Source organism: Monodelphis domestica, chromosome 8, assembly GCF_027887165.1.
Source record: "Monodelphis domestica isolate mMonDom1 chromosome 8, mMonDom1.pri, whole genome shotgun sequence".
NCBI lineage: Eukaryota > Metazoa > Chordata > Mammalia > Didelphimorphia > Didelphidae > Monodelphis > Monodelphis domestica.
Genome location: NC_077234.1, coordinates 84,319,802 through 84,344,161, shown reverse-complemented (window position 1 = coordinate 84,344,161; position 24,360 = coordinate 84,319,802). Strand labels below are relative to the sequence as shown.

The window sequence follows — 24,360 nt, the reverse complement described above, 5'->3', positions numbered from 1 at the left end:
AGCAGGGTCTTCTGAAAAAAACAGAAACCTAGAGGCAAAGTCAAGATGGCAGCCTAGAAGGAGCATAGACCTGGCAGCCTGGCCAGAGCTTTGGAGATCCTCCATATTTGCTCCATCCGTCCAGGAAGTTTAAAACTCAGAGTAAACCCAGCCCAACTAAGCTGAACTCAATCCCATCAAAAGTCTCCAGAACAAAGGGAAGCCCAGTCTCCCCATCCATCCTCATTGACATGCTGGACTTTAAGCCAATCAAAAGCATCCAGAGGACAGGAAAGCTCAAACCCCCAACAACCCTCCCCCAGAGATTACACCAAGAGATCTTCTGTTAAAGGTCCAAGAGGGGAGACCAATAGAAGTCCCCAAAAAAAACAAAAAAAATGAGAGGAACAAGAGCACAGACAAATACGGGGAGTAAAGAAGGGGTGAATTTGAACAAACTACAGAAACAGAAGAAAGAAACTACAATAGACAGCTACTACTCAGGAAATGGAACAGAGGGGGAGAGATCAGCAAACGATAAACCAGAAATCCCAGCGAATTGGATACAGGCTGTGGAAGAACTCAAACCACAATTAAGAGAGGCTGAAGACAATTGGGAAAAGAACTTAAAAATTAAGATAAGTCATCTGGAAACAGAGGCACTTGAACTAAAACAAGAAAATAGTGTCCTGAAAGCCAAAATCATCCAGCTGGAAAATGAGGCAAAGGAGATGAAAGATGAGGCAAAGGAGATGAAAGATGAGGTAAAGAGGATGAAAGACAATCTTCAAAGAAAATCAGACCAGAAGGAAAAAGATGACCAAAAAGCCAGAGATGAAATCCAATCTTTAAGAACCAGAGTAAAACAACTAGAATCAAGTGACCTCAAAAGGCAGCAGGACACTATAAAACAAAACAAAAAGAATGAAAAAAATGAGGAAAATGTGAAGCATCTCGTTCACAAAACAGACGATTTAGAAAATCATTCAATAAGAGACAATTTAAGAATAATTGGACTACCAGACGACCACAACAAAAGAAAAAGCCTGGACATAATACTAGATGAAATTATCCAGGAAAACTGTCCCAAGATCCTAGAACAAGAGGGGAAAGTGGAGATTGAAAGAATCCACAGATCACCCCCTGTATTTAATCCCCAACTGACAACACCAAGAAATTTATAGCGAAATTAAAAAACAATCAGATAAAAGAACAGATATTACAAGCTGCCAAGAAGAAGCCATTCAGATACCATAGAAACACAGTGAAGATAACACAGGATCTGACTGCATCTACACTGAAGGATGGAAAGGCATAGAATACAATATTCTGGAAAGCAAGGGAACTAGGTCTACAGCCAAGAATAAAATACCCATCAAAACTGACTATATTCTTACAGGGGAAAGTATGGTCATTTAACACAACAGAAGAGTTCCAAGCATTCATAAATAAAAGACCAGACCTGAACAGAAAATTTGAAGTCCAACCACAGAACTCAAGAGAATCATCAAAAGGTAATTCAAAAAGAGGGGAAACAACAACAACAACAACAACAACAAATTTTTAAGAGACTCAATAAGTTAAAATGATATGTATCCCTATAAGAAAAGAGGTCATTGGTAACTCTTAAAAACTGTTGCTATCACCTGAGCAGCTAGAAGAACTACACTCAGAGGGAACAGTGACAAACTGTATAGGACGAAAGGACAAGACATAAATAGGTATATAGATATATGCATGCATAAATACATATACATGTGTATGTATATATATATATATATATATATATATATGACTAAAGCTAAAAAAGAAAAGAGGTTATGACCAAAAGAAATGGGAAAAGAAACAAATGGGGGTAAATTTATATGTCACAAAGAACCTCATGGCGGGAGGGGGGAGAATATTGATACACTGGAAGGGTAAAGAGGTTGGAGATAAGAAATACTCAACTCTTACATACTTTGAAACTGACCCAAAGCGGGAAGAACAATCAAATCCATTGGGGAAAAGAATAGATTTGCGCCCTATAGGGGAGTAGAAGGGTAAAAAACAGACTGGTGGGGAGGGAAGCAGTACAAGGGAGGGAGGGGGGGATTTTAAAAATACAACAGGGGAAAATAAGGGAGGGAATAAGAAGGGAGGGGGGTAGAAAGGGAAGTACAAGGGGGACTGATTTAAAGTAAATCACTGGACTAAAAGGTAGAGCTGAAGAAGAAAAGTTAAAATTAGGGAAGGATATCAAAATGCCAGGGAGTCCACAAGTGACAGTCATAACTTTGAACGTGAATGGGATGAACTCACCCATAAAACGTAGACAAATAGCAGAATGGATTAGAATCCAAAACCCTACCATATGTTGTCTTCAAGAAACACACATGAGGCGGGTAGACACCCACAAGGTCAGAATTAAAGGATGGAGTAATACCTTCTGGGCCTCAACTGACAGAAAGAAGGCAGGAATGGCAATCATGATATCTGATAAAGCCATAGAAAAATTGGCCTGATCAAAAGGGATAGGGAAGGTAATTATATTTTGTTAAAGGGGATTTTAGATAATGAGGAAATATCACTAATCAACATGTATGCACCAAATAATATAGCACCCAAATTTCTAATGGAGAAACTAGGAGAATTGAAGGAAGAAATAGACAGTAAAACCATATTAGTGGGAGACTTGAATCAACCATTATCAAATTTAGATAAATCAAATAAAAAAATAAATAAGAAAGAGGTAAAAGAAGTGAATGAAATCTTAGAAAAATTAGAATGAATAGACATATGGAGAAAAATAAATAGGGATAAAAAGGAATACACCTTCTTCTCAGCACTACATGGCACATTCACAAAGATTGACCATACCCTAGGTCGCAGAAACATGGCATACAAATGCAGAAAAGCAGAAATAATAAATGCAGCCTTTTCAGACCACAAGGCAATAAAAATAATGATCAGTAATGGTAAATGGAAAACCAAATCAAAAACTAATTGGAAATTAAACAATATGATACTCCAAAATCGTTTAGTTAGAGAAGAAATCATAGAAACAATTAATAATTTCATCGAGGAAAATGACAATGGCGAGACATCCTTTCAAACCTTTTGGGATGCAGCCAAAGCGGTAACCACAGGTAAATTCATATCCCCGAGTGCATATATTAACAAACTAGGGAGAGCAGAGATCAATCAATTGGAAATGCAAATAAAAAAACTCGAAAGCTATCAAATTAAAAACCCCCAGCAGAAAACCAAACTAGAAATCCTAAAAATTAAGGGAGAAATTAATAAAATCGAAAGTGATAGAACTATTGATTTAATAAATAAGACAAGAAGCTGGTACTTTGAAAAAACAAACAAAATAGACAAAGTACTGGTCAATCTAATTAAAATGGAAGGAAGAAAAGCAAATTAAAAGCGTCAAAGATGAAAAGGGGGACATCACCTCAGAAGAAGAGGAAATTAAGGCAATCATTAGAAATTACTTTGCCCAATTATATGGCAATTAAATACACCAATTTAGGTGATATGGATGAATATATACAAAAATACAAACTGCCTAGACTAACAGAAGAAGAAATAGAATTCTTAAATAATCTCATATCAGAAAATGAAATCCAACAGGCCATCAAAGAACTTCCTAAGAAAAAATCCCCAGGGCCTGATGGATTCACCAGTGAATTCTATCAAACATTCAGAGAACAGTTAATCCCAATATTATACAAACTATTTGACATAATAAGCAAAGAGGGAGTTCTACCAAACTCCTTTTATGACACAAACATGGTACTGATTCCAAAACCAGGCAGGTCAAAAACAGAGAAAGAAAACTTTAGACCAATCTCCCTAATGAATATAGATGCAAAAATCTTAAATAGGATACTAGCAAAAAGACTCCAGCAAGTGATCAGAAGGGTCATCCACCATGATCAAGTAGGATTTATACCAGGGATGCAGGGCTGGTTCAATATTAGGAAAACCATCCACATAATTGACCACATCAACAAGCAAACCAACAAGAACCACATGATTATCTCAATAGACGCAGAAAAACCCTTTGATAAAATACAACACCCATTCCTATTAAAAACACTAGAAAGCATAGGAATAGAAGGGTCATTCCTAAAAATAATAAACAGTATATATCTAAAACCATCAGCTAATATCATCTGCAATGGGGATAAACTAGATGCATTCCCAATAAGATCAGGAGTGAAACAAGGATGCCCATTATCACCTCTACTATTTGACATTGTACTAGAAACACTAGCAGTAGCAATTAGAGAAGAAAAAGAAACTGAAAGCATCAAAATAGGCAAGGAGGAGACCAAGTTATCACTCGTTGCAGATGACATGATGGTCTACTTAAAGAATCCTAGAGATTCAACCAAAAAGCTAATTGAAATAATCAACAACTTTAGCAAAGTTGCAGGATACAAAATAAACCCACATAAATCATCAGCATTTCTATATATTTCCAACACAGCTCAGCAGAAAAAACTAGAAAAAGAAATCCCATTCAAAATCACCTTAGACAAAATAAAATACCTAGGAATCTATCTCCCGAGATAAGCACAGGAACTATATGAACACAACTACAAAACACTCTCCACACAACTAAAACTAGACTTGAGCAATTGGAAAAACATTAACTGCTCATGGATAGGACGAGCCAATATAATAAAAATGACCATCCTACCCAAACTTATTTATCTATTTAGTGCCATACCCATGTAAACCTTAAAATTTCTTAGACTTATAAATGTTGGAAATTTCACCATTGGGAAATTTCATACTTGAAAAATTTCCTATTGATAGTGGGTCTTGGCTATTGGAATGATAACCCCATTGGCATGGGAGGTTCCTCCTCCTCCCTTCTTAAGATTACTTTAGGACAGAAACCTTTTGCTGAACAATGGAAAGTACTTTGACCTATGCTTAAGCATAGAACAGGAATTTCTTTGAGTCATGATTGATTTTAGAATTGATACAATGGAGATACTTGGAATGACAGAACCAAGTCTTGGAAATTGCAATCTCCACCCTACTCAGTCCTAACAGGATTTAGGAAGGGCTGCAGCATAGATCAAAATTTAATTATTCCAATCTCTACCCTACTCAGGGTAACAGGATTTAGGAAGGGCTGTAGCAAAAGATCAAGATTTAATTATTTGAGAATATGACCTCCAACAGACATGTGCAAAGCCACAGACCTCTGGGCAGTCCTGGGTTAAACTAGAGCCACCATTGGCACAGGGAAAATGATGGACAGTGATTGGTAGATGTGAGAACTGAGGGGAGTGAACTTGAATGGTTTCCTTAAAGATAGAGGAGTCTGAGGACTGGGGGGGTGGTTGGAGAGTTTTGGCTCTGAGTGGTTGGAGAGGTGCTCTGAGAAGCTTGCTCTGAAGGAAGCTGAAGGTGGGGGCCCCGGAGACTGTTTCTCCATTTTGGTCACGTGAGTAATAGGGACTGATCTCCTTTCTTTGCCCCAGCTATCTAAGGGCTTGGGCCTTTTGGCCCAGCCTAAACAGAGGGGGTATTTAAGCCCTATTCCCTTCTCTCCCCTTTCTCTCTCACTCTCTCTCTCTCTCTCTCTCTCTCTCTCTCTCTCTCTCTCTCTCTCTCTCTCTCTCTCTCTCTCTCTCTCTCTCTCTCTCCCTCTCTCTCTCTCTCTATCTCTAATTCCTTTCTTCCTCCTGTTTGTAATTAAACTCTATAAAAGGCTGACGGCTGACTTGAGTTTTCATTTAGGAATTACATAGTTGAATTCCTTGGCGACCTTAAATTAATATATATCAGTCTTTTAAAGTGATTTCCTTGTCACACCCATGGAACTGCCAAAAAATTTCTTTACTGATTTAGAAAAAACCATAACAAAGTTCATTTGGAATAACAAAAGATCAAGGATATCCAGGGAAATAATGGAAAAAAAACACAAATGAGGGGGGCCTTGCAGTCCCAGACCTCAAACTATATTACAAAGCAGCAGTCATCAAAACAATTTGGTACTGGCTAAGAGACAGAAAGGAGGATCAGTGGAATAGACTTGGGGCAGGCGACCTCAGCAAGACAGTATACGATAAACCCTAAGATCCCAGCTTTTGGGACAAAAATCCACTATTCGATAAAAACTGCTGGGAAAATTGGAAGACAGTGTGGGAGAGATTAGGAATTGATCAACACCTCACACCCTACACCAAGATAAATTCAAAATGGGTGAATGACTTAAACATAAAGAAGGAAACCTTAAGTAAATTGGGTAAACACAGAATAGTATACATGTCAGATCTTTGGGAGGGGAAAGACTTTAAAACCAAGCAAGACATAGAAAGAATCACAAAAGGTAAAATAAATAATTTCGACTACATCAAATTAAAAAGCTTGTGTACAAACAAAACCAATGTAACTAAAATCAGAAGGGAAACAACAAATTGGGAAAAAATCTTCATAAAAACCTCTGACAAAGGTTTAATTACTCAAATTTATAAAGAGCTAAATCAATTGTACAAAAAACCAAGCCATTCTCCAATTGATAAATGGGCAAGGGACATGGATAGGCAGTTTTCAGATAAAGAAATCAAAACTATTAATAAGCACATGAAGAAGTGTTCTAAATCTCTTATAATCAGAGAGATGCAAATCAAAACAACTCTGAGGTATCACCTCACACCTAGCAGATTGCCTAACATAACAGCAAAGGAAAGTAATGAATGCTGGAGGGGATGTGGCGAAGTAGGGACATTAATTCATTGCTGGTGGAGTTGTGAACTGATCCAACCATTCTGGAGGGCAATTTGGAATTATGCCCAAAGGGCGATAAAAGAATGTCTACCCTTTGATCCAGCCATAGCACTGCTGGGTCTGTACCCCAAAGAGATAATGGACAAAAAGACTCGTACAAGAATATTCATAGCTGCGCTCTTTGTGGTGGCCAAAAATTGGAAAACGAGGGGATGCCCATCAATTGGGGAATGGCTGAACAAATTGTGGTATATGTTAGTGATGGAATACTATTGTGCAAAAAGGAAAAATAAAGTGGAAGAATTCCATGGAGACTGGAACAACCTCCAGGAAGTGATGCAGAGGGAGAGGAGCAGAACCAGGAGAACATTGTACACAGAGACTAATACACTGTGGTATAATCAAACGTAATGGACTTCTCCATTAGTGGCGGTGTAATGTCCCTGAACATTCTGCATGGATCTAGGAGAATAAACACTATTCATAAGCAGAGGACAAACTGTGGGAGTAGAAACACTGAGGAAAAGCAACTGCCTGACTACAGCGGTTGAAGGGACATGACAGAGGAGAGACTCTAAACGAACACTCTAATGCAAATATTAACAACATGGCAATGGGTTCAAATCAAGAACACATGTGATACCCAGTGGAATCATGCATCGGCTATGGGGGATAGTGGGGAGGAAAAGAAAATGATCTTTGTCTTTAATGAATAATGCATCGAAATGATCAAATAAAATATTATAAAATTTAAAAAAAAACATATAAATAAGAAAGAAGTAAGAGAAGTGAATGAAATCTTAGAAAAATCAGAGTTAGTAAATTTGTGGAGAAAAATAAATAGGGACAAAAAGGAATACAACTTCTTTTCAGGCGCACATGGTACATTCACAAAGACCGATCATGTATTAGGGCATAAAAACATTGCAAACACGTGCAAAAGAGCAGAAATAATAAATGCAACCTTCTCAGATCACAATACAATGAAAATAATAATTAGTAAGGGAACATGGAGAGGCAACTCAAAAATGAACTGGAAATTATACAATAGGATTCTCCAAAATCTGTTAAAGAACAAATCATAGAAACAATTAATAACTTTGTTGAATAAAATGAAAATGATGAGACATCCTTTCAAAATCTATAGAATGCAGCCAAAGCAGTACTCAATGGGAAATTCATATCCTTGAGTTCATATGTTAACAAATTAGAGAGGGAAGCGGTCAATGAATTGGGCATGCAAATTAAAAAACTAGAAAGTGAAAAAATTAAAAATCCTCAGATGAAGACTAAATTAGAGATCCTAAAAATCAAAGGAGAAATTCATAAAATTGAAACTCAAAGAACTATTCATTTAATAAATAAGACTAGAAGCTAGTACTTTGAAAAAACAAATAAAATAGACAAAGTACTGGTCAATCTAATTTTAAAAAAGGAAAGAAGAAAACCAAATTAATAGTATCCAAGATGAAAAGGGAGAATCTAATGAAGAGGAAATTAAGGCAATCATTAAAAATGATTATTCCCAATTATATGGTAATAAATATAGAGATCTAGGTGATATGGATGAATATTTACAAAAATATAAATTGCCTAGAGTAACAAAGGAAGAAATAGACTATCTAAACAAACCCATATCAGAAAAAGAAATTGAACAAGCCATCAAAGAACTCCCTAAGAAAAAATCCCCAGGTCCAGATGGATTCACAAATGAATTCTATCAAACACTCAAAGAACAACTAATCCCAATTTTATACAAACTATTTGACAGAATAAGCAAAGAAGGAGTTCTATCAAATTCCTTTTACAACACAAATATGATACTGATTCCAAAGCCAAGCAGGTCAAAAACTGAGAAAGAAAACTGTAAAGCAATCTCCTTAATGAATATGGATGCAAAATCTTAAATAGGACACTAGCAAAAAGACTCCAACAAGTGATTATGAGTGTTATTCACTATGACCAGGTAGGATTCATACCAGGAATGCAAGGATGGTTCAATATTGGGAAAACCATCCACATAATTGACCATATTAATAAACAAATGAAAAAAATTACATGATTATCTCAATAGATGCAGAAAAAAGCCTTTGATAAAATACAACACTCATTCCTATTGAAAACACTAGAAAGCATAGGAATAGAAGTGCCTTTCCTAAAAATAATAAACAGTATATATCTAAAACCATCAGCAAACATCATCTGCAATGGGGACAAACTAGAAGCCTTCCCAATAAGATCAGTAGTGAAGCAAGGATGACCATCATCACCTCTATTATTTAACATTGTACTAGAAACACTAGCAGTAGCAATTAGAGAAGAAAAAGAAATTGGAGACCAAGCTATCACTATGTGCAGATGATATGATGGTCTACTTAAAGAACCCCAGAGAATCAACCAAAAAGCTAGTTGAAATAATCAACAACTTTAGCAAAGTTGCAGAACACAAAATAAACCCACATAAGTCATCAGCATTTCTATATTTCTCCAACACATCTCTGCAGCAAGAATTAGAAAGAGAAATTCCATTTAATATTACCCTTGACAACACAAGTAATACCCAATGGAATTGTGTGTGGACTGTGGGAAGTGTGGGTGGAGGGGAGGGAGGAAAATAATGTGATTATTGTAACCAAGGAATAATGTTCTAAATTAACTAAATAAACTAAAAAATAAAATCACCCTTGACAATATAAAATACTTAGGAATCTATGCGCCAAGGCAAACACAGGAACTATATGAACACAACTACAAAACACTCCTCACACAATTAAAACTAGATCTAAGCAACTGGAAAAACATCAACTGCTCATGGGTAGGACAAGATAATATAATAAAAAATGACAATCCTACCCAAATTAATTTACTTATTTAGTACCATACCCATTGAACGGCCAAAAAACTTTTTCACTAAAATAGAAAAAACCATAACAAAGTTCATTTGGAAGAACAAAAGATCAAGGATATCCAGGGAAATCATGAAAAAAAAATGCAAAGGAAGGAGGCCTTGAAGTCCCAGATCTCAAACTTTACTACAAAGCAGTGGTCATCAGAACAATTTGATACTGGCTAAGAGAAAGGAGGATCATTGAAACAGATTTGGGGTAACTGACCTCAGCATAACAGTCTATGATAAGCCCAAAGATCCCAGCTTTGGGGACCAAGACACACTATTTGAGAAAAACTGCTGTGAAAAATTGGAAGACAGTATGGGAGAGATTAGGTTTGGGTCAACATCTCACACCCTATACCAAGATAAACTCAGAATGGGTGAATGACCTGAATATAAAGAAGGAAACTATAAGCAAATTAGGTGAACACAGAATAGTATACATGTCAGATCTTTGGGAAAGAAAAGACTTTAAAACCAAACAAGAGCTAGAAAAAAAATCACAAAATATAAAATCAATCATTTTTATTATATCAAATTAAAAAGGTTTGGTACAAACAAAGCCAATGCAACCAAAATTAGAAGGGAAGCAACAAATTGGGAAACAATCTTCATAACAAAAACCTCTGACAAAGGTCTAATTACTCAAATTTATAAAGAGCTAAACCAATTGTACAAACAAATCAAGACATTCTCCAATTGATAAATGGACAAGGGACATGAATAGGCAATTTTCAATTAAAGAAATCAAAACTATGAGAACATGAAAAAGTGTTCTAAATCTCTGATAATCAGAGAGATGTAAATCAAAGCAACTCTGAGGTATCACCTTACACCTAGCAGATTGGCTAACAAGACAGCAACAGAAAGTAATGAATGCTAGAGGGGATGTGGCAAAGTCAGGGCATTAATTCATTGCTGGTGGAGTTGTGAACTGATCCAACCATTCTGGAGGGCAATTTGGAACTATGCCCAAAGGGCACTAAAAGACTGTCTGCCATTTGATCCAGCCATAGCACTGCTGGGTTTGTACCCCGAAGAGATAATAAGGAAAGAGACATGTACAAAAATATTCATAGCTGCTCTATTTGTGGTGGCAAAAAATTGGAAAATGAGGGGATGCCCTTCAATTGAGGAATGGCTGAACAAATTGTAGTATATATTGGTGATGGAATACTATTGTGCTAAAAGGAATAATAAATGAGGAATTCCATGGGAACTGGAAAAACCTCCAGGAAGTGATGCAGAGCAAGAGGAGCAGAACCAGGAGAACATTGTACACAGAGACTGATACACTGTGGTACAATCAAATGTAATGGACCTCTCCATTAGTGGCAATGCAGTGATCCTGAATGACCTGGAGGGATCTACGAGAAAGAACACTATCCACATTCAGAGGAAAAACTGTGGGAGGATAAACATAGAAGAAAAACAGCTGCTTGAATACCTGGGTTGAGGGCATATGACTGGGGATGTAGACTCTAAAATAACATCCTAATGCAAACACCAACAACATGGAAATAGGTTCTGTCTGATCAAAGGCACATGTAATAGTCAATGAAGGGAAGGGTAGGGGGAAGGGAGGGAGGGAAATAAAGAAAATGATAAATATTAGCTTGGATGCATGGAAAACAGGCATACATTGATATACTTCCGATGAAGCTATGAACTGGGCCAACCATTCTGGAAGTTAATTTGGATCTGAGCTGAAAAGTAACTAAGCAGTACCTACCCTTTGACCCAATCATACCACTACCAGGTCTGTATCCTAAAGAAATCAAGGAAGAATGAAAAGAAGAGAGAGAGAGGGGGGGGGGGGTGTTTATATGTATTTCTATGTATATGCATATATGTGTGGCTGTATATGCTTGTATATGTACATACAAATATTTATAATACCTCTTCTTTGTAGTGGCAAGTGTAAAAAATAGACTCAAATACAGGACTACAATCCCCACACGCCCTTGCTCCACTTCCCCAAAATGCTTTGTAATCTCACGGAAATTCTCAGGTGGGCCAAGATCAAGAAGGTACTTAAGCTGATTGAAAAGGCTTTTGGCTCTCTCTTGGACTTCTGTTTTGGGGCAGATGTGGCTCTTTTCATAATGTAGGTGAGGTTGTGTCTAGGCCTCTCTGTGGCCTGGACACGTGTTTTCTTATCCTGTATTTTCTTTAATCCTTAACTTTTAATAAACCTCTAAAAAAATATAATACTCCTTGCAGAGAGAAACTAATTTCTACCTGCCTCAGTCTCCCCTAAATTTTAACTGTTACAGTTTTTGGCGACCACTAGATTGGATGAGAACTTCTCAAAATTTTTAGCCTAGATAATGATTTTTTTTAAGCCACGTTTCTCCAAGATGCTTTTTAGAAAACCATCTTGATCAGCTCCTGCCTGCGGCCTGCTCCGGCTCCTGCTTCTGCTCCTGGCCTCTCACCTGGTGCCTGAGCTCCCTGCCCTGCTTGTCTGTGCTCCGGCTCCTGGCCCTACCTACCCCAGCAGTCTGTCTCTCACCCATCTGGCCTTCGACCCAGATGGCTCATCACCCCATCCCCAGACCCACAAGTGTGACCTCAGCCGGCTCATCACCCAGATCCTTGGAGCAGTTCGCTCAGGATTCATTGTGACCAGCTGGTAACAGTATTGGCCACGTGGGCAGAGGGGAGAGGGAAAGGAGAATCGGTAATTTTCCCTTAGGCTAAGCCTCCACGTGGATGGGGGTAGTGACCACAGGGGGTTCAGAGAAAGGGAGAGAGAAGAAACAGATTTTTCAAACAGAAACTTAATAGCAATGGGCTGTTTAAAAGGATACCTTTTGACTGTTCTGGTAATTTCATTGATTTCACCTGTGTGCCAGAAGAAAGATTCAGCCCAAAGATTCAACTTTGAATTTTCAAATGGGTGGCTCAGCAAACTGAGAGCCAGGCCAACAGACATGAGATCCTAGGTTAAAATCTGGCCTCAGATACTTCCCAGCTGTGGGTCCCTGAGCAGATCGCTCAGACCCCATTGCTTAGCCCTTACCACTCTGCCTTCGGACAACAGACATTTAAATGGATAAACACACCTAAGGAACTTCAAAGAGACTTCAAAGGATAAATAATTTTGAGGCATTTCAAACTCCAATGGTTTATAAAAATCTCTGTATTCTACTGCATTTTTTGTTTAAGGTTTAACTTTGTGATTTTAAGTTCATATATTACTGGATTCAATATTCTGTTATGCTGTTCATTTAATGTACTGAGTTTTAAAAAATTCTGTTGTTTTTCCCCTATAACTGTGCTGAAAAAATATTAGTGATTAAGCCCATATATGAAAAAACAGTTTTTCTATTTGACTTTGTAAGTTATCACATAGATGGACTTCAGAACTTGTTATAATTGTAGAACAACCTTTGGAAAATTAATGTGCTAAATATCTCAAATGATTTTAAGGGTTTTTTAAATATGATTTTTGTAATTTTTTTTAACAATCTCTGGTTATTTTGCCTGTCCCTACCACGAGGTAAGGCCCATTCTAGTAGCTGAAGTGAAATACATTTTATAACCCCCAACCTTCCCGCATTTCTATATATGTGAATGGAAGTTGGGGTAGTTAATCTCAGGGCATTTGTACCCCTAAAAAGCCTCCAAGAAAAAGGAGATGCCTTTATTTATACTCTTCAGCTCACTATTTTACTTGCACCAGAATGATATATAGATTTCTTGATTATGTTCTTAACCCAAGATGAGTTTTACTTTGTTTAAAAATATATGTTTAAATACCAAGATTGAAAGATTGCTATGATTGTAAAAATTGTGACTATAAAAAAGATGCCACTAATTATTTAAATAAATTATGGGACTTTGCTTAATGATTCTGTCTGATTCCAGGACAAGATATACACACAAAAGCCATTGCACAGAGCCAAAGAAAAGCCAATCCAGGATGGATTGATGCACTTCCAGGCCAATACAAAGGTCTTGAACCTAGTGTAAAGACTCGAGGTTACTGTGTTTATCATTGCTAGATATAGGCTTTCCTTGTGTCCACACTCACTCTGAAGATACTCACAGATGAGTATACCCAAAACTTGGCTTCTACTTGGCTTCTATAATCTGGTCCCCTTTTCTGCCTCTCATAGTGTGGTACCTTTCTGTAGTCCTGGCTACTGACTGGGTAAATGCATCATTGCTTCGATCATTTTAATTGGGCCCTGATTCAAGGACCTGTTATAGATTTATTTTTCCTTTTACTTGGAATTTTACACATAAGACTTTGATAGTCTATATTTTCATCCAGAAATCTTTTTTTATTTGGATTTTTTTGATATCCTTTTAATATCTCTTGCCAATTGATTCATATACCTCAGTCATGCATCCCTAAGTGATCCTGTTTTTTTTAATCACCCTCTTTACGAGGGGAATATAAAAATATCATTATTTAAATTGCAAAGTTTAAATTCCTTTTGAGAAGAATTTTAGGTAAAGAATATGCTACCTCTCTGAATCCAGAACTGAAGTGTTGGAGAAGCCACCATGAAGAAGCCTCCAGACCACAAGCTGCACAAAAATGAACTTTGGGTGTGGTGGATTGAACATTTATTTGTATGTATACTTTCATGCCAAAGGGGACTGCCCCCTAACTGGCTTTTTGTCAATGCATTCAGCAATTATTGGTTTTGTTTTTTTTTTCTCTTATCCTCAAATTATTGTAATTTTTAAATTGATTATGTTTTCATGATCCTTTGGGAAAAAAATTAATTTTTTTAAAAAGATCAAACGGGGAAATTGTAGAAAATAGACTCAAATACAGGACTACAATCCCCACACGCCCTTGCTCCACTTCCCCAAAATGCTTTGTAATCTCACGGAAATTCTCAGGTGGGCCAAGATCAAGAAGGTACTTAAGCTGATTGAAAAGGCTTTTGGCTCTCTCTTGGACTTCTGTTTTGGGGCAGATGTGGCTCTTTTCATAATGTAGGTGAGGTTGTGTCTAGGCCTCTCTGTGGCCTGGACACGTGTTTTCTTATCCTGTATTTTCTTTAATCCTTAACTTTTAATAAACCTCTAAAAAAATATAATACTCCTTGCAGAGAGAAACTAATTTCTACCTGCCTCAGTCTCCCCATATTCCTAAATTTTAACTGTTACACAAGGTTCTGAAAACTAAAGGGATGCCCATAAATTGGGAAATGGTTGAATAAATGATATATGAATGAAATAGCATACAATTTTGAAAGAATTAAGAACTTGAATCCATGCAATGATCAGCCATGATTCTAAGGGAACAATGTTAAAGAATACTCTCTTGGGGGAGGAGTAGGAGAGAGGAGAAATATCTGGAACTTAAATTTAATCTAAAATGAATGTTTAAAAAACTTTACATAAAATTGGGAAATATTTAATGAAATACTTATTTTCTTAAAAGACTCAAAACTCAGACTGGCTAAAACCAGGAGAAAGGAATCAGACGTGGTATAGTGATTAGGGAGCTGGGCTTGGAGTCAAGAAGCCCTGAGTTCAAATCTAGAAACTGGCACTAATTCTGTGACCCTGAGCAAGTCAAGTCATTATGTTTGCCTCAGTTTCCTCATCAGTAAAAGAGGGGATAATTAAATAGCACCAACATCCCAGGGTTGTTGTAAGGATCAAATGAGTTAATATTTGTTAAGTGCCTGGTGCCTGGAAATCACTATATAAGAGTTAGCTATTACTATCAAGGTCAAAAGAATGTGGTTACTCAAGGAGTTTGTAGAACATCAAATCCTGCCATATCCAAGGAAAAAGTACAGGGGTGTTTTTGTTTGTTTTTTTCAAACCTTTACTTTCCATCTTAAAATCAATACTGTGTATCAGTTCCAAGGCAGAAGATTAGTAAGAATCAATACCGTGTATCAGTTCCAAAGCAGTAATGTGTTAAGAATCGATACTGTGTCTTCCTAGACAGTAGCATGGTAAGATTCAGTACTGTGTATCAGTTCCAAGACAGTAGGGTGGTCTAAGAATCAACTGTGTATCAGTTCTATGGCAGAAGAGTGGTAAGGGCTAGACAAAGGGGCTTAAGCGACTTGCCCAGGGTCTAGGAAATATCTGAGGCCAAATTTAAACCCAGGACCACCCAGTTCTCAATCTAAATTCTTCTAAAATTCTTAGTTTAGTTTCAAGCTATTAAATCTTCTGGGATACCCTGAATGGGGAATGAAAGCTTCTGAGTCAAGAAAATGGCCAAATCAAGAAAATGCCATAAACACCAGGTTTTATGTTTGCTTTAAACACTCTGTAAGGGGCAGTGGGGAAGCTGAAGATGAATTCCAATTACCTAGCCCCTGGAAGCAATACTAAGACAGAAGGATTTTAAAAAATAAAAAACAAAGACCGTAAGAAAACCAATGGGAACTAGGTAAACTCACCCAACAAAGCAGCCACGATGCCCACTAGTCCTGTCCCAGCTCCCAGCTCCACCACAGAGCGACCACGAAGATTCAAAGTCCCCATCTCCAGATAAGTGCAAAGAACAATGGCCTGGACCAAAAAAGGAGACAGAATAAGAGCCACACTATATGCCTGAATGCATACTCTTGACAAACCCAGGCTGGGTCATGCAATTTTTATGATTATTGGAGAAAGGGTTTAGGGTACTTCAGATCTGAATTTAATTCAGACTTTGGTAAAAGCTCCATTAAAAAAAAAATTCAGTTTGGGTTCTAATTTTTATTGTTAAACTTACTATATAATGTGATAGAATCAGTCCCAAGGTTCTAATTTTATTTTTTATTACTATTTATTATTTAAAGCCTAAAAGACTTTTTGCTCAGTCTTATAAAAAGTAAATGAGAGGGTCAGCTGGGTGGCTCAGTGGACTGAGAGCCAAGCCTAGAAATGGGAAGTCTTGGGTTCAAATCTTAGAATTGATACTAAGCCAGAAGATAAAGGCTTGGGGAAAAAAAAAGTAAATGGTCAAACACCAAAATCCTCCTTGCTCTCTAGGCAGATTTTATGTTGTCAAATTGTCTCTAACAAATATAGAACACTACAAACCGCATCCCAAACGACAGCCGCCACCCCCAGCTGCTTCCAGTCCTGTTTGATCTGGATGGTGTGGTTTACGAATGTATAGGTAGCAAGAGGTTTATGGAACTTCTGGATCCCCATTCCTTGGGCATCATATGGAACCAGCGCCATCTTGCCTTTACTGCATCCAGAGGATGTGCCTTCAGTCTGCTATGAAATAAAGAAGAATCCTGTGTAAAGCTCTGTCCTGGGGAACGCAGCCTCATTCCAAAATTGAGAGTTCTTTAAAAAAAAAAAGAAAGAAAAGGAAGGAGGAGGGAAAGGAAGAAAGAGGGGGAAGAGGAATAAGGTTCAAAGGCTTTAAGGTCTGTTTCTGGTGTGAAATTTATGTAAAAAGAAAGAGGAAAGAGGAAAGGGGAAGTGATCTCATTATATGGTTCTTCTGTGCCCTAATCATGCAATGATTGGGATCCACCTAGGCTCAAGAAAATATCTCCAGGCTAGAACCTTTGGCTCTATATCTATGATCCTATGACCTTGAAAATTAAACTTTTATTAATCACCTTATTTTTCTGTTGTTTTTTTTAGTGTCTTACGGATGATCTTATCTTTTAAAAACCATTCTGTCCCTTCCCAATGAACTTTCCTCCTCCTTAGAGCAACTCCTGTAATAAATTAAATTTGGTCAAATGAAACAATTTATTACACTGACCCTTTTTGAAAATGCCTGTTTCATTTTCCCATTTGAGAGGCTACTTGGCATAGAGGACAGATAGCTGGCCTTAGAGCCTGGTAGACTTGGATTCAAATTCCAATACTGATACACACTAGCTATGGGATCCTGGAGAAGTCGCTTCCTTTCTCAGTTCTCTAGGCCAGTGGGATAAAACTCAAATTTAAGTAGTGCCACTAATCCAAGAGGAAATGATCCCTGCAGGCCACACACTGACTTCATTTTAAAATGTAAGGAGCAACTAGATGGTTCAGTTGGGCCTAAAGATGGGGGTTCAAATCTGAATTTCAATACTTCCTAGTTGTGTGACCCTGGACAAGTCACTTAACCACAAATGCTTAGCCCTTCTGCATTGGAACCAATATCAATTCTAAGGGTTTAAGAAAATTGTTACTGTTGTTCAGTCTGACTTGACTTGAGTTTTCTTGGCAAAGAGACTGGTTTGCCATTTCCTTTTCCAGCTCATTTTACAGATAAGGAAACTGAGGCCAACAGGGTTAAATGACTTGCTCAGGGTCACCTAGCTTGTGTCCAGATATTGGGACTGAATTCAGATTGTCCTCATTCTAGCCCTGGGCCCTCTATCAACTGTGACACCTAGCTGCCCATCTATGTTTTATTCTATTTTTATTTATTTTGTAAAATGTTTCCCCATTACATTTTAATCTGGTTGGGAAAGGAAGTATCCAATAGCTTGGACCAGAAGAGAAAACTCTGGATGTGATAGGTGATTTGGGTTAGACTGGCCAAAGAGTAAAAAGTGACCAAAAACGTTTTCCATAAAATAATACTAGTTTAATATGAGGGAATACTTACAACTGTAAGAAACGACGCAGGGGATGGATGGTTCCAAAGAAACCAAGGAGGTCTGGTATAAACTGATGCAGAGTGAAGTGGTTGTGAAACACCTGGGGAGGGAGCTGTGATTAGCCCAAAATCCTGACAGGGGGACTCGGGGAGCATTGTGGGGCAGAGACAACGTGGGGACTGGCTTTGCATATTTGTGAAACGTATGGGCGGGAGGAGGAAAAGAGGGAAAATAAAAATCTGTGTAATAGCCAGGCCGCCCCTGCCCCCAGAACTGCTGCACTGCCTCCCCTCGCCCTAGGGGCCCCGAGGCTCCCGGCATTAGCCAGCGCCCCTTCCTAGACTTCCACTCCGCGGCGCCCTCTCGGAGCACTGCCCCTCCCAAGGGCGCTTCCTCCACTGGAAGAAAGGGCGCAAGGTCTGTAGGAGATGAGGGTTCAGCCCGGGTGCTAGCGCAGCCCCAGGGAGGAAGTTGCCGTGCGCAAGGACGGGCTGGTACTAAGCAGGGAGCACAGATCTCGTACGTCCATACGACCCGGGCTGCCAGACGCAACCAGGAGCCGGGCTCCCCGCAGACAGCCCCAGTCCATGCGTTATAACGAATCAAGCTTGTGGCCCGGCTTTAAGGGTTGGGATTAAGCTTGAGGCTCCGGATTGGTACCAGGGCCGGAACTGAATCAAGCACGCAACCTAGGTACAAGGGAAGGGGCCGAGGGCAAGTATGAGGCCCCGGGTCTAAGGGAAGGCCAAGCGGGAGGCCCCGGGTGCAAGGGCTGGGGTTAAGCACGCGGCCTCGCCGTTGGGAGCCAGGCTGCCTTTGCCCAAGTGCAAGGGAAAGGGCCGGGGGCACGAGCAGAAGGACAGGGAGCTGCTGCAGGCGCCCGGGAAAGCGGCTAGGCTAGCACCTGAGGACCGGGAGCCGCAGCGGGCGCACGCACCCGTTTTCCTTACCGGACTCGCGGCTGGCTTCCCGCGACTCTTTTCTCCGCCTACTGGGCGGACTGGGTTCCCTAGCTCTGCCTTAAAGTAACAAGCGTCCGGGAGGAGTTCAGGGGAGCTCAGCTAGAGGAGACCAATGGAGGGTGGCAGCCCCTGCAAACCATAGAGAACCTAACCACCCCACCTCTGATCCAGAGGCTCGGCCATAAAAATGAGGATATTGGGGGCCAGCCCACTAGAATGGAAGCCCCTTGCGGGAAGGGCACTGTTTCATCTGTGGGACCTCTCCCCAGTGACCAGCATGGAATGCAGCGAATATTTAAATGCTTTTGGTTGATGCTCCCACGGCCCTGGGACTTCATTGGTGTGAATGTTCCCTGTGTCTTCATCCTCCACCTCTCCAGTCATGCTTATTTTTTTCTCTAAATCCTTCCTAGGAGCAGAACCAGAACAGTGTATATATACAGCTATATATACACTATAACAATCAAATTGCAAACACGAAGAATTTTGAAAGACAAGAACTGTGATCAATGAAATGGCACTATGATTCCTGGGACACTATGGCACAGAATTTGTTTTGCTAGTCAGCATTTTTATTACAAGGGTTTTGGTTTTGGTTTTCTTTCCTACCCATTCACCAGAGATGAAAGAAAAAGAAAATAAATGCTTAATTAAAATAAAATAATTTTTATAAAGAGATGACTAAAAATGCTTATAAAGGATCTACTCTACGGTCTTTAGAGCTTTCTTTTGGGTTTTATAAAACCTTCTGGAGGATCCAGCTCAGCACTAGGGTTGTCCAAAACTTTGACAGAGCCTTTTATTAAAGGATTTACTATGCACCAGGTGCTGGAAATACAATCACAAGTAAACAATACAGTCCCCACCTTCAAAGATCATACTTTTTTTTTTTAATTACTTTCTGGCCTAGTAACAACTCTAAGACAGAAGGGTGAGGTCTAGGCAAATGGGGATGTGTCTTGCCCAGGACCACACTACTAGGAGGCCAATATAAGACCTAAAGGGGAACTAAAGATGAATATGGATAGTCAGGAATTGAGAATGTCCAGGCATAAGTGAGAGGAAGTTTGACTTGAGTCCTTCATAAAATTGTGGTTTTTAAAAAGGAGGGTTCCAAGTCAAAGAGATTTCTCAGAGTCACAATGGGACAAATAAGGACAAGGAGGAATCTAGAAAGAGTCCAAGTAACTAGATTCCTCCTCTTTCCAAAACTGTTAATACAAAGATAATAACTTCTTGGGTTGTTTTTTTGGTTTTTTTTCCACGATACTCTGCCTTTAAGCATCTTATATGCTTTAATGGAGGAGAACTGTAGGATGTACAAAAATAAGAAGGCAAAGATATGGAAGGAATCAGTACCAGAAATGGGAGACTTGGGTATGTAAATAACTATAATATAGATACAACCCCTTTTTCAAAGGCCATAGCTACTGTTCTAAAGCTTTAAGAGCCAAATGGAATATTTAGAATTTGGCGGTATTGGCTGACAGTTCCTGAGAAACTGGGAAGAGGGTCAATGAAGATGATTGGAAAGAAACTCTAGAGAGAACAAAAGAAATAGAGCATGGAAAAACTTTCAAGGAAAAACTATCTTAACTATTATTAAGAACCTTTACAAAGAGAATATCATGATGATTTGATCGAGAGAAAAACTATTTCGATTAATAGTTTAAAAGAAATTGAAGGGACTGTTCTCTTATAACAGCCAAAGAGACACTGGAGAAGACAGAAAGAAGTTTAAAAGTTTGTTGCTTGATAGAATGGTTTAATCGTTATTTTGAGAAAAGGATAAAGAAAATTCTTCCAAAGAGACCTCATTTATTTATTCTTAATGAACTAAATAGTTTGGGAGTGTGTTCTCAAAAGTGAAGTTATCTGCTATTATAGTGAGAATTTGAGGCAGAGGTGTTAAATTAAATTTTCAGTGTGAGTACTTTCACCTTGGAAATTGGCAAAACTCAAATCAGGGCTTGCTTGTTTTGTTCAATATCTAAACTTAAGAAAATGATGAAGAACGTGTTGATAACTAGGATTAAGCTTTATTTTTTTTTAGAAACAATATTTTTTATTTGAATGACAATGAGATAACATACCACAATTTTGGGGAATATAATCAAAATAGTGCTTAAGAGAAAATTTTAAATCTGTAAATACTTTGGTGAAAAAAACAGATTACATTAATTGTTTATATAACTAAAAAATCTAGAAAACAATAAATAGGATTAAGCTTTAAAGTGTATTGGGCATACATTTTTTGAGGTCTCATCCTTAAACATTTACCAACAACACTCCTGGTTTAAGATGACTTTGTTGTAGCTATTTTCATAGCTAAATTTTTGCAAATAATTATATTTTCATTATTGATTTCATTGTTAACAAATTATAGGCTCAGTAACTTTACTATTTAGTTAATTTTAACAGATTAAAGAATTTATTATGGAGAGATATGAGTAATTAGTCTTGAGAAAAGAGGTTTCTCTAATTTATTAAATAATTGAGGGAGGAAGGAGTATTTATTAAGCCCTATGTGGAAAGCACCATGCTAAGACCTGAGAATATATAAAAGCAAAGATTGTTCTTACCTTCAAGAAGTTTACAGGCTAACTGGGGAAACAACTCACACAGAAGGGCACTTTGACTTGGAAAGTTACTAGAAGGAAAATAAAGTGACACATTCCATCAGGAAACAGTGGAAGAGTTAATTTGTTAATGATTCTAGGACTGAAAAGGGGAACCTTCCTGGCTTCCTTTAAGTCTCCAACCCTTAATTCTAATGTTTTCTCTCTATTAATTACTTCCTATTTGTCATACCTGTAGTTTGTTTTCTATATGTTGATTCAATGCTGTCTCCCCCCAATAGACTGCGATTTTCTTGAGGGCAAGGACTGTCTTTTGTCTCTTTTTTGAACCCTTATTGCTTAGCACTGTGCTTAACACATAAGGGGCACTTAATAAATGCTTAGTGATTGATTGATTCCTTGCTTTTGCTACATGACCACATCTTCACTTCATTTCATGTAATTTCTTGATGATGTCATTGGCCCCTTTTCTTTGAAGTTCCTATTTGATTATATATTTCAGCCAGTTAACACCTACCATATACCTCTCCACTGTTCTGTATGTAGTACTCATTTTTAGTTTTTCAGTGGCAATATGGTTCCATATTTCCCTGCCATAGAGAAACACCAGTAAAACATTACTATGAAAAGCAGGACCTTTCACCTGTGGAATCCATCACAAAGGCAAAAGGAGTTAAAAATTAGAGTCAGACTGGAGCCCAGTGAACAAATTAAAGCTTCAAGGCTCTCCCAGTTTTCCTAGAAAATACCCAGAGTCAAAAGATACTGGTATATTATTCCTAGAAAAGCCAAGGGGCAAGTGTCACTGGATGTCACTATATGAACAATATATGTAGGGATTTAAGGTATAAGAAGACTGGAAAGATAGAAGGGAACTATGTTGTGAAGGGCTTTGAATGCCAAGCAGCATTTTGCATCTGATCCTGGTGGCAATGAGAAACCACTTGGGTTTACTGGGGGAGGAGTGTGTGTGTGTGTGTGTGTGTGTGTGTGTGTGAGAGAGAGAGAGAGAGAGAGAGAGAGAGAGAGAGAGAGAGAGAGAGAGAGAGAGAGAGAGAGGAAGGATTAGATCTACACTTTCAGAAAGACAGGTATATGACTAGAGAACTCTACTGGGTACCTTTCCAGTGTTGAGAGAAAGCAAGGAATTAGTCCAACCTACCAGACAGAAATATTGCACAGTAGAGAGAAGACTAGGCCTAGAGTCAGGAAGATTTTAGTTCAAATCTAACCTCAGATATTTACACACTATGTGACCCTGGGCAAATCACTTAACTTTTGTCTGCCTTAGTTTTTCTTTATCATTTTAGTCAATCTAATAGGGTGAGATGATATCTCAGGGTTGTTTTGATTTGCATTTCTCTAATCAGTAAAGACTTAGAACATTTTTTTCAATATAACTATCTGCCTCTCATGTCACCTTCTTGATATTACATAATTTCAAAGTGAAAATAACAAGAGCAAATGCTGCTGTGAGCACAAGCACTCTTTAAATAAGCAATGTCTTGTTGCCAAGAGACAGCAGTATATAAATGCCAACATCCGGATGCCTCATTTTGCTAATGAAAAACCACCCCCTCCCCATTTAAAAAAAATTCTTCCCAAAGCTGCTGCCTTACCAAATGGTCTTGTTTCACAACAAAGAAGTTTGGGGAGGGTTTTCCAGTACTTCCTGTACTTTCTCAATACTTTCCATCTTTTAGATGCACACCAATGGCCTGGCAGCAAGGTGTAGGCTGTAATTAGGCCACTGAGGCCTTATAGGTAAGGGTCAAAGCACTAGACGATTTAAAAAATCACACAGTTTAAGGGACCTCAGAGGCAGAAGCTTAAATGTGTGTTTTTATCTGAGGTAAAGACTCTGCAGTTGGAGATCTTGTTATAGAAAAGAGACCAGTCTTTTTGTAGGTGGAAGAATGAGTCTTGGGAAAGGAAGTAGCCATTGGGACACAGTGGGTGCTGGAGAAGCCAGTTCCTACCCTAAATCTGATTGCCAGATTTTCCCTGTGAGCTTGAAAATAGCAAATGCTATAAATAATTAAAAAAAAAAACACCTTACCTTCTGTTTTAGAATCAATACCAGGTATCAGTTCCAAGATAAAACAGATGTAAGGGCTAGACCCATGTTGGCGAATCTATGGCATACATTCTGGCCAGAGTAGGCTGCTCCTTTCCCCCTTCTATGGTGCCTGAGGACATTTTTCACATGATCCACCCTGAACTAATAGTGTAAACATCATGAGGTTGTATTTAAACTGCTTAAGAAATCTTAATTGTTTTTCAACTCTGAGGTACCACCTCATACCTAGAAGATTGGCCAAAATGGCAGCAAAGGAAAATAATATTGTTGGAGGGGATGTGGCAAAATTGGGACACTAATACATTGCTGGTGGAGTTGTGAATTGATCCAATCATCCTGGAGGGCATTTTGGAACTACATCAAAAGGTCTTTAAAAGACTGCCTGCCCTTTGATTCAGCCATACCACTGCTGGGGGTTGTTATAGGGATTTAGTAAGAACAATGCTAAAAAAGCAGGAACAGAAATCTTGTAGACAGGAGGAAGATTCCAGAACTTTGAAGAACACACAGATAGTTTCTGATCAGGGAGTTAACAATTAAGAAGCCAGGAGCTGAGTAGAAGTCTAGTCTTTCCTGGGTGGACCAAGATAGCTAGACA

General features: G+C 38.4%; 1 protein-coding gene across 8 annotated transcripts in view; it reads right to left on the bottom strand.

Moving 5' to 3' along the window:
* Positions 1 to 24,360, bottom strand: part of METTL21A (methyltransferase 21A, HSPA lysine) — an 86,250-nt gene that overhangs the window by 7,050 nt on the left and 54,840 nt on the right. The window contains exons 3-6 of one of the 8 annotated variants that reach the window (XM_056807180.1): positions 21,686 to 21,753; positions 18,150 to 18,241; positions 16,628 to 16,810; positions 16,000 to 16,111 (exon numbers count right to left, since the gene is read on the bottom strand). In XM_056807180.1, the coding sequence (XP_056663158.1) occupies positions 16,000 to 16,111; positions 16,628 to 16,810; positions 18,150 to 18,241; positions 21,686 to 21,753 (455 nt within the window). Of the gene's footprint in view, positions 1 to 15,999; positions 16,112 to 16,627; positions 16,811 to 18,149; positions 18,495 to 19,078; positions 19,407 to 21,685; positions 21,754 to 24,360 lie in introns of those variants that run through there. The other 7 variants (XM_056807181.1, XM_056807185.1, XM_056807183.1 and 4 more) reach the window with 7 other exon arrangements.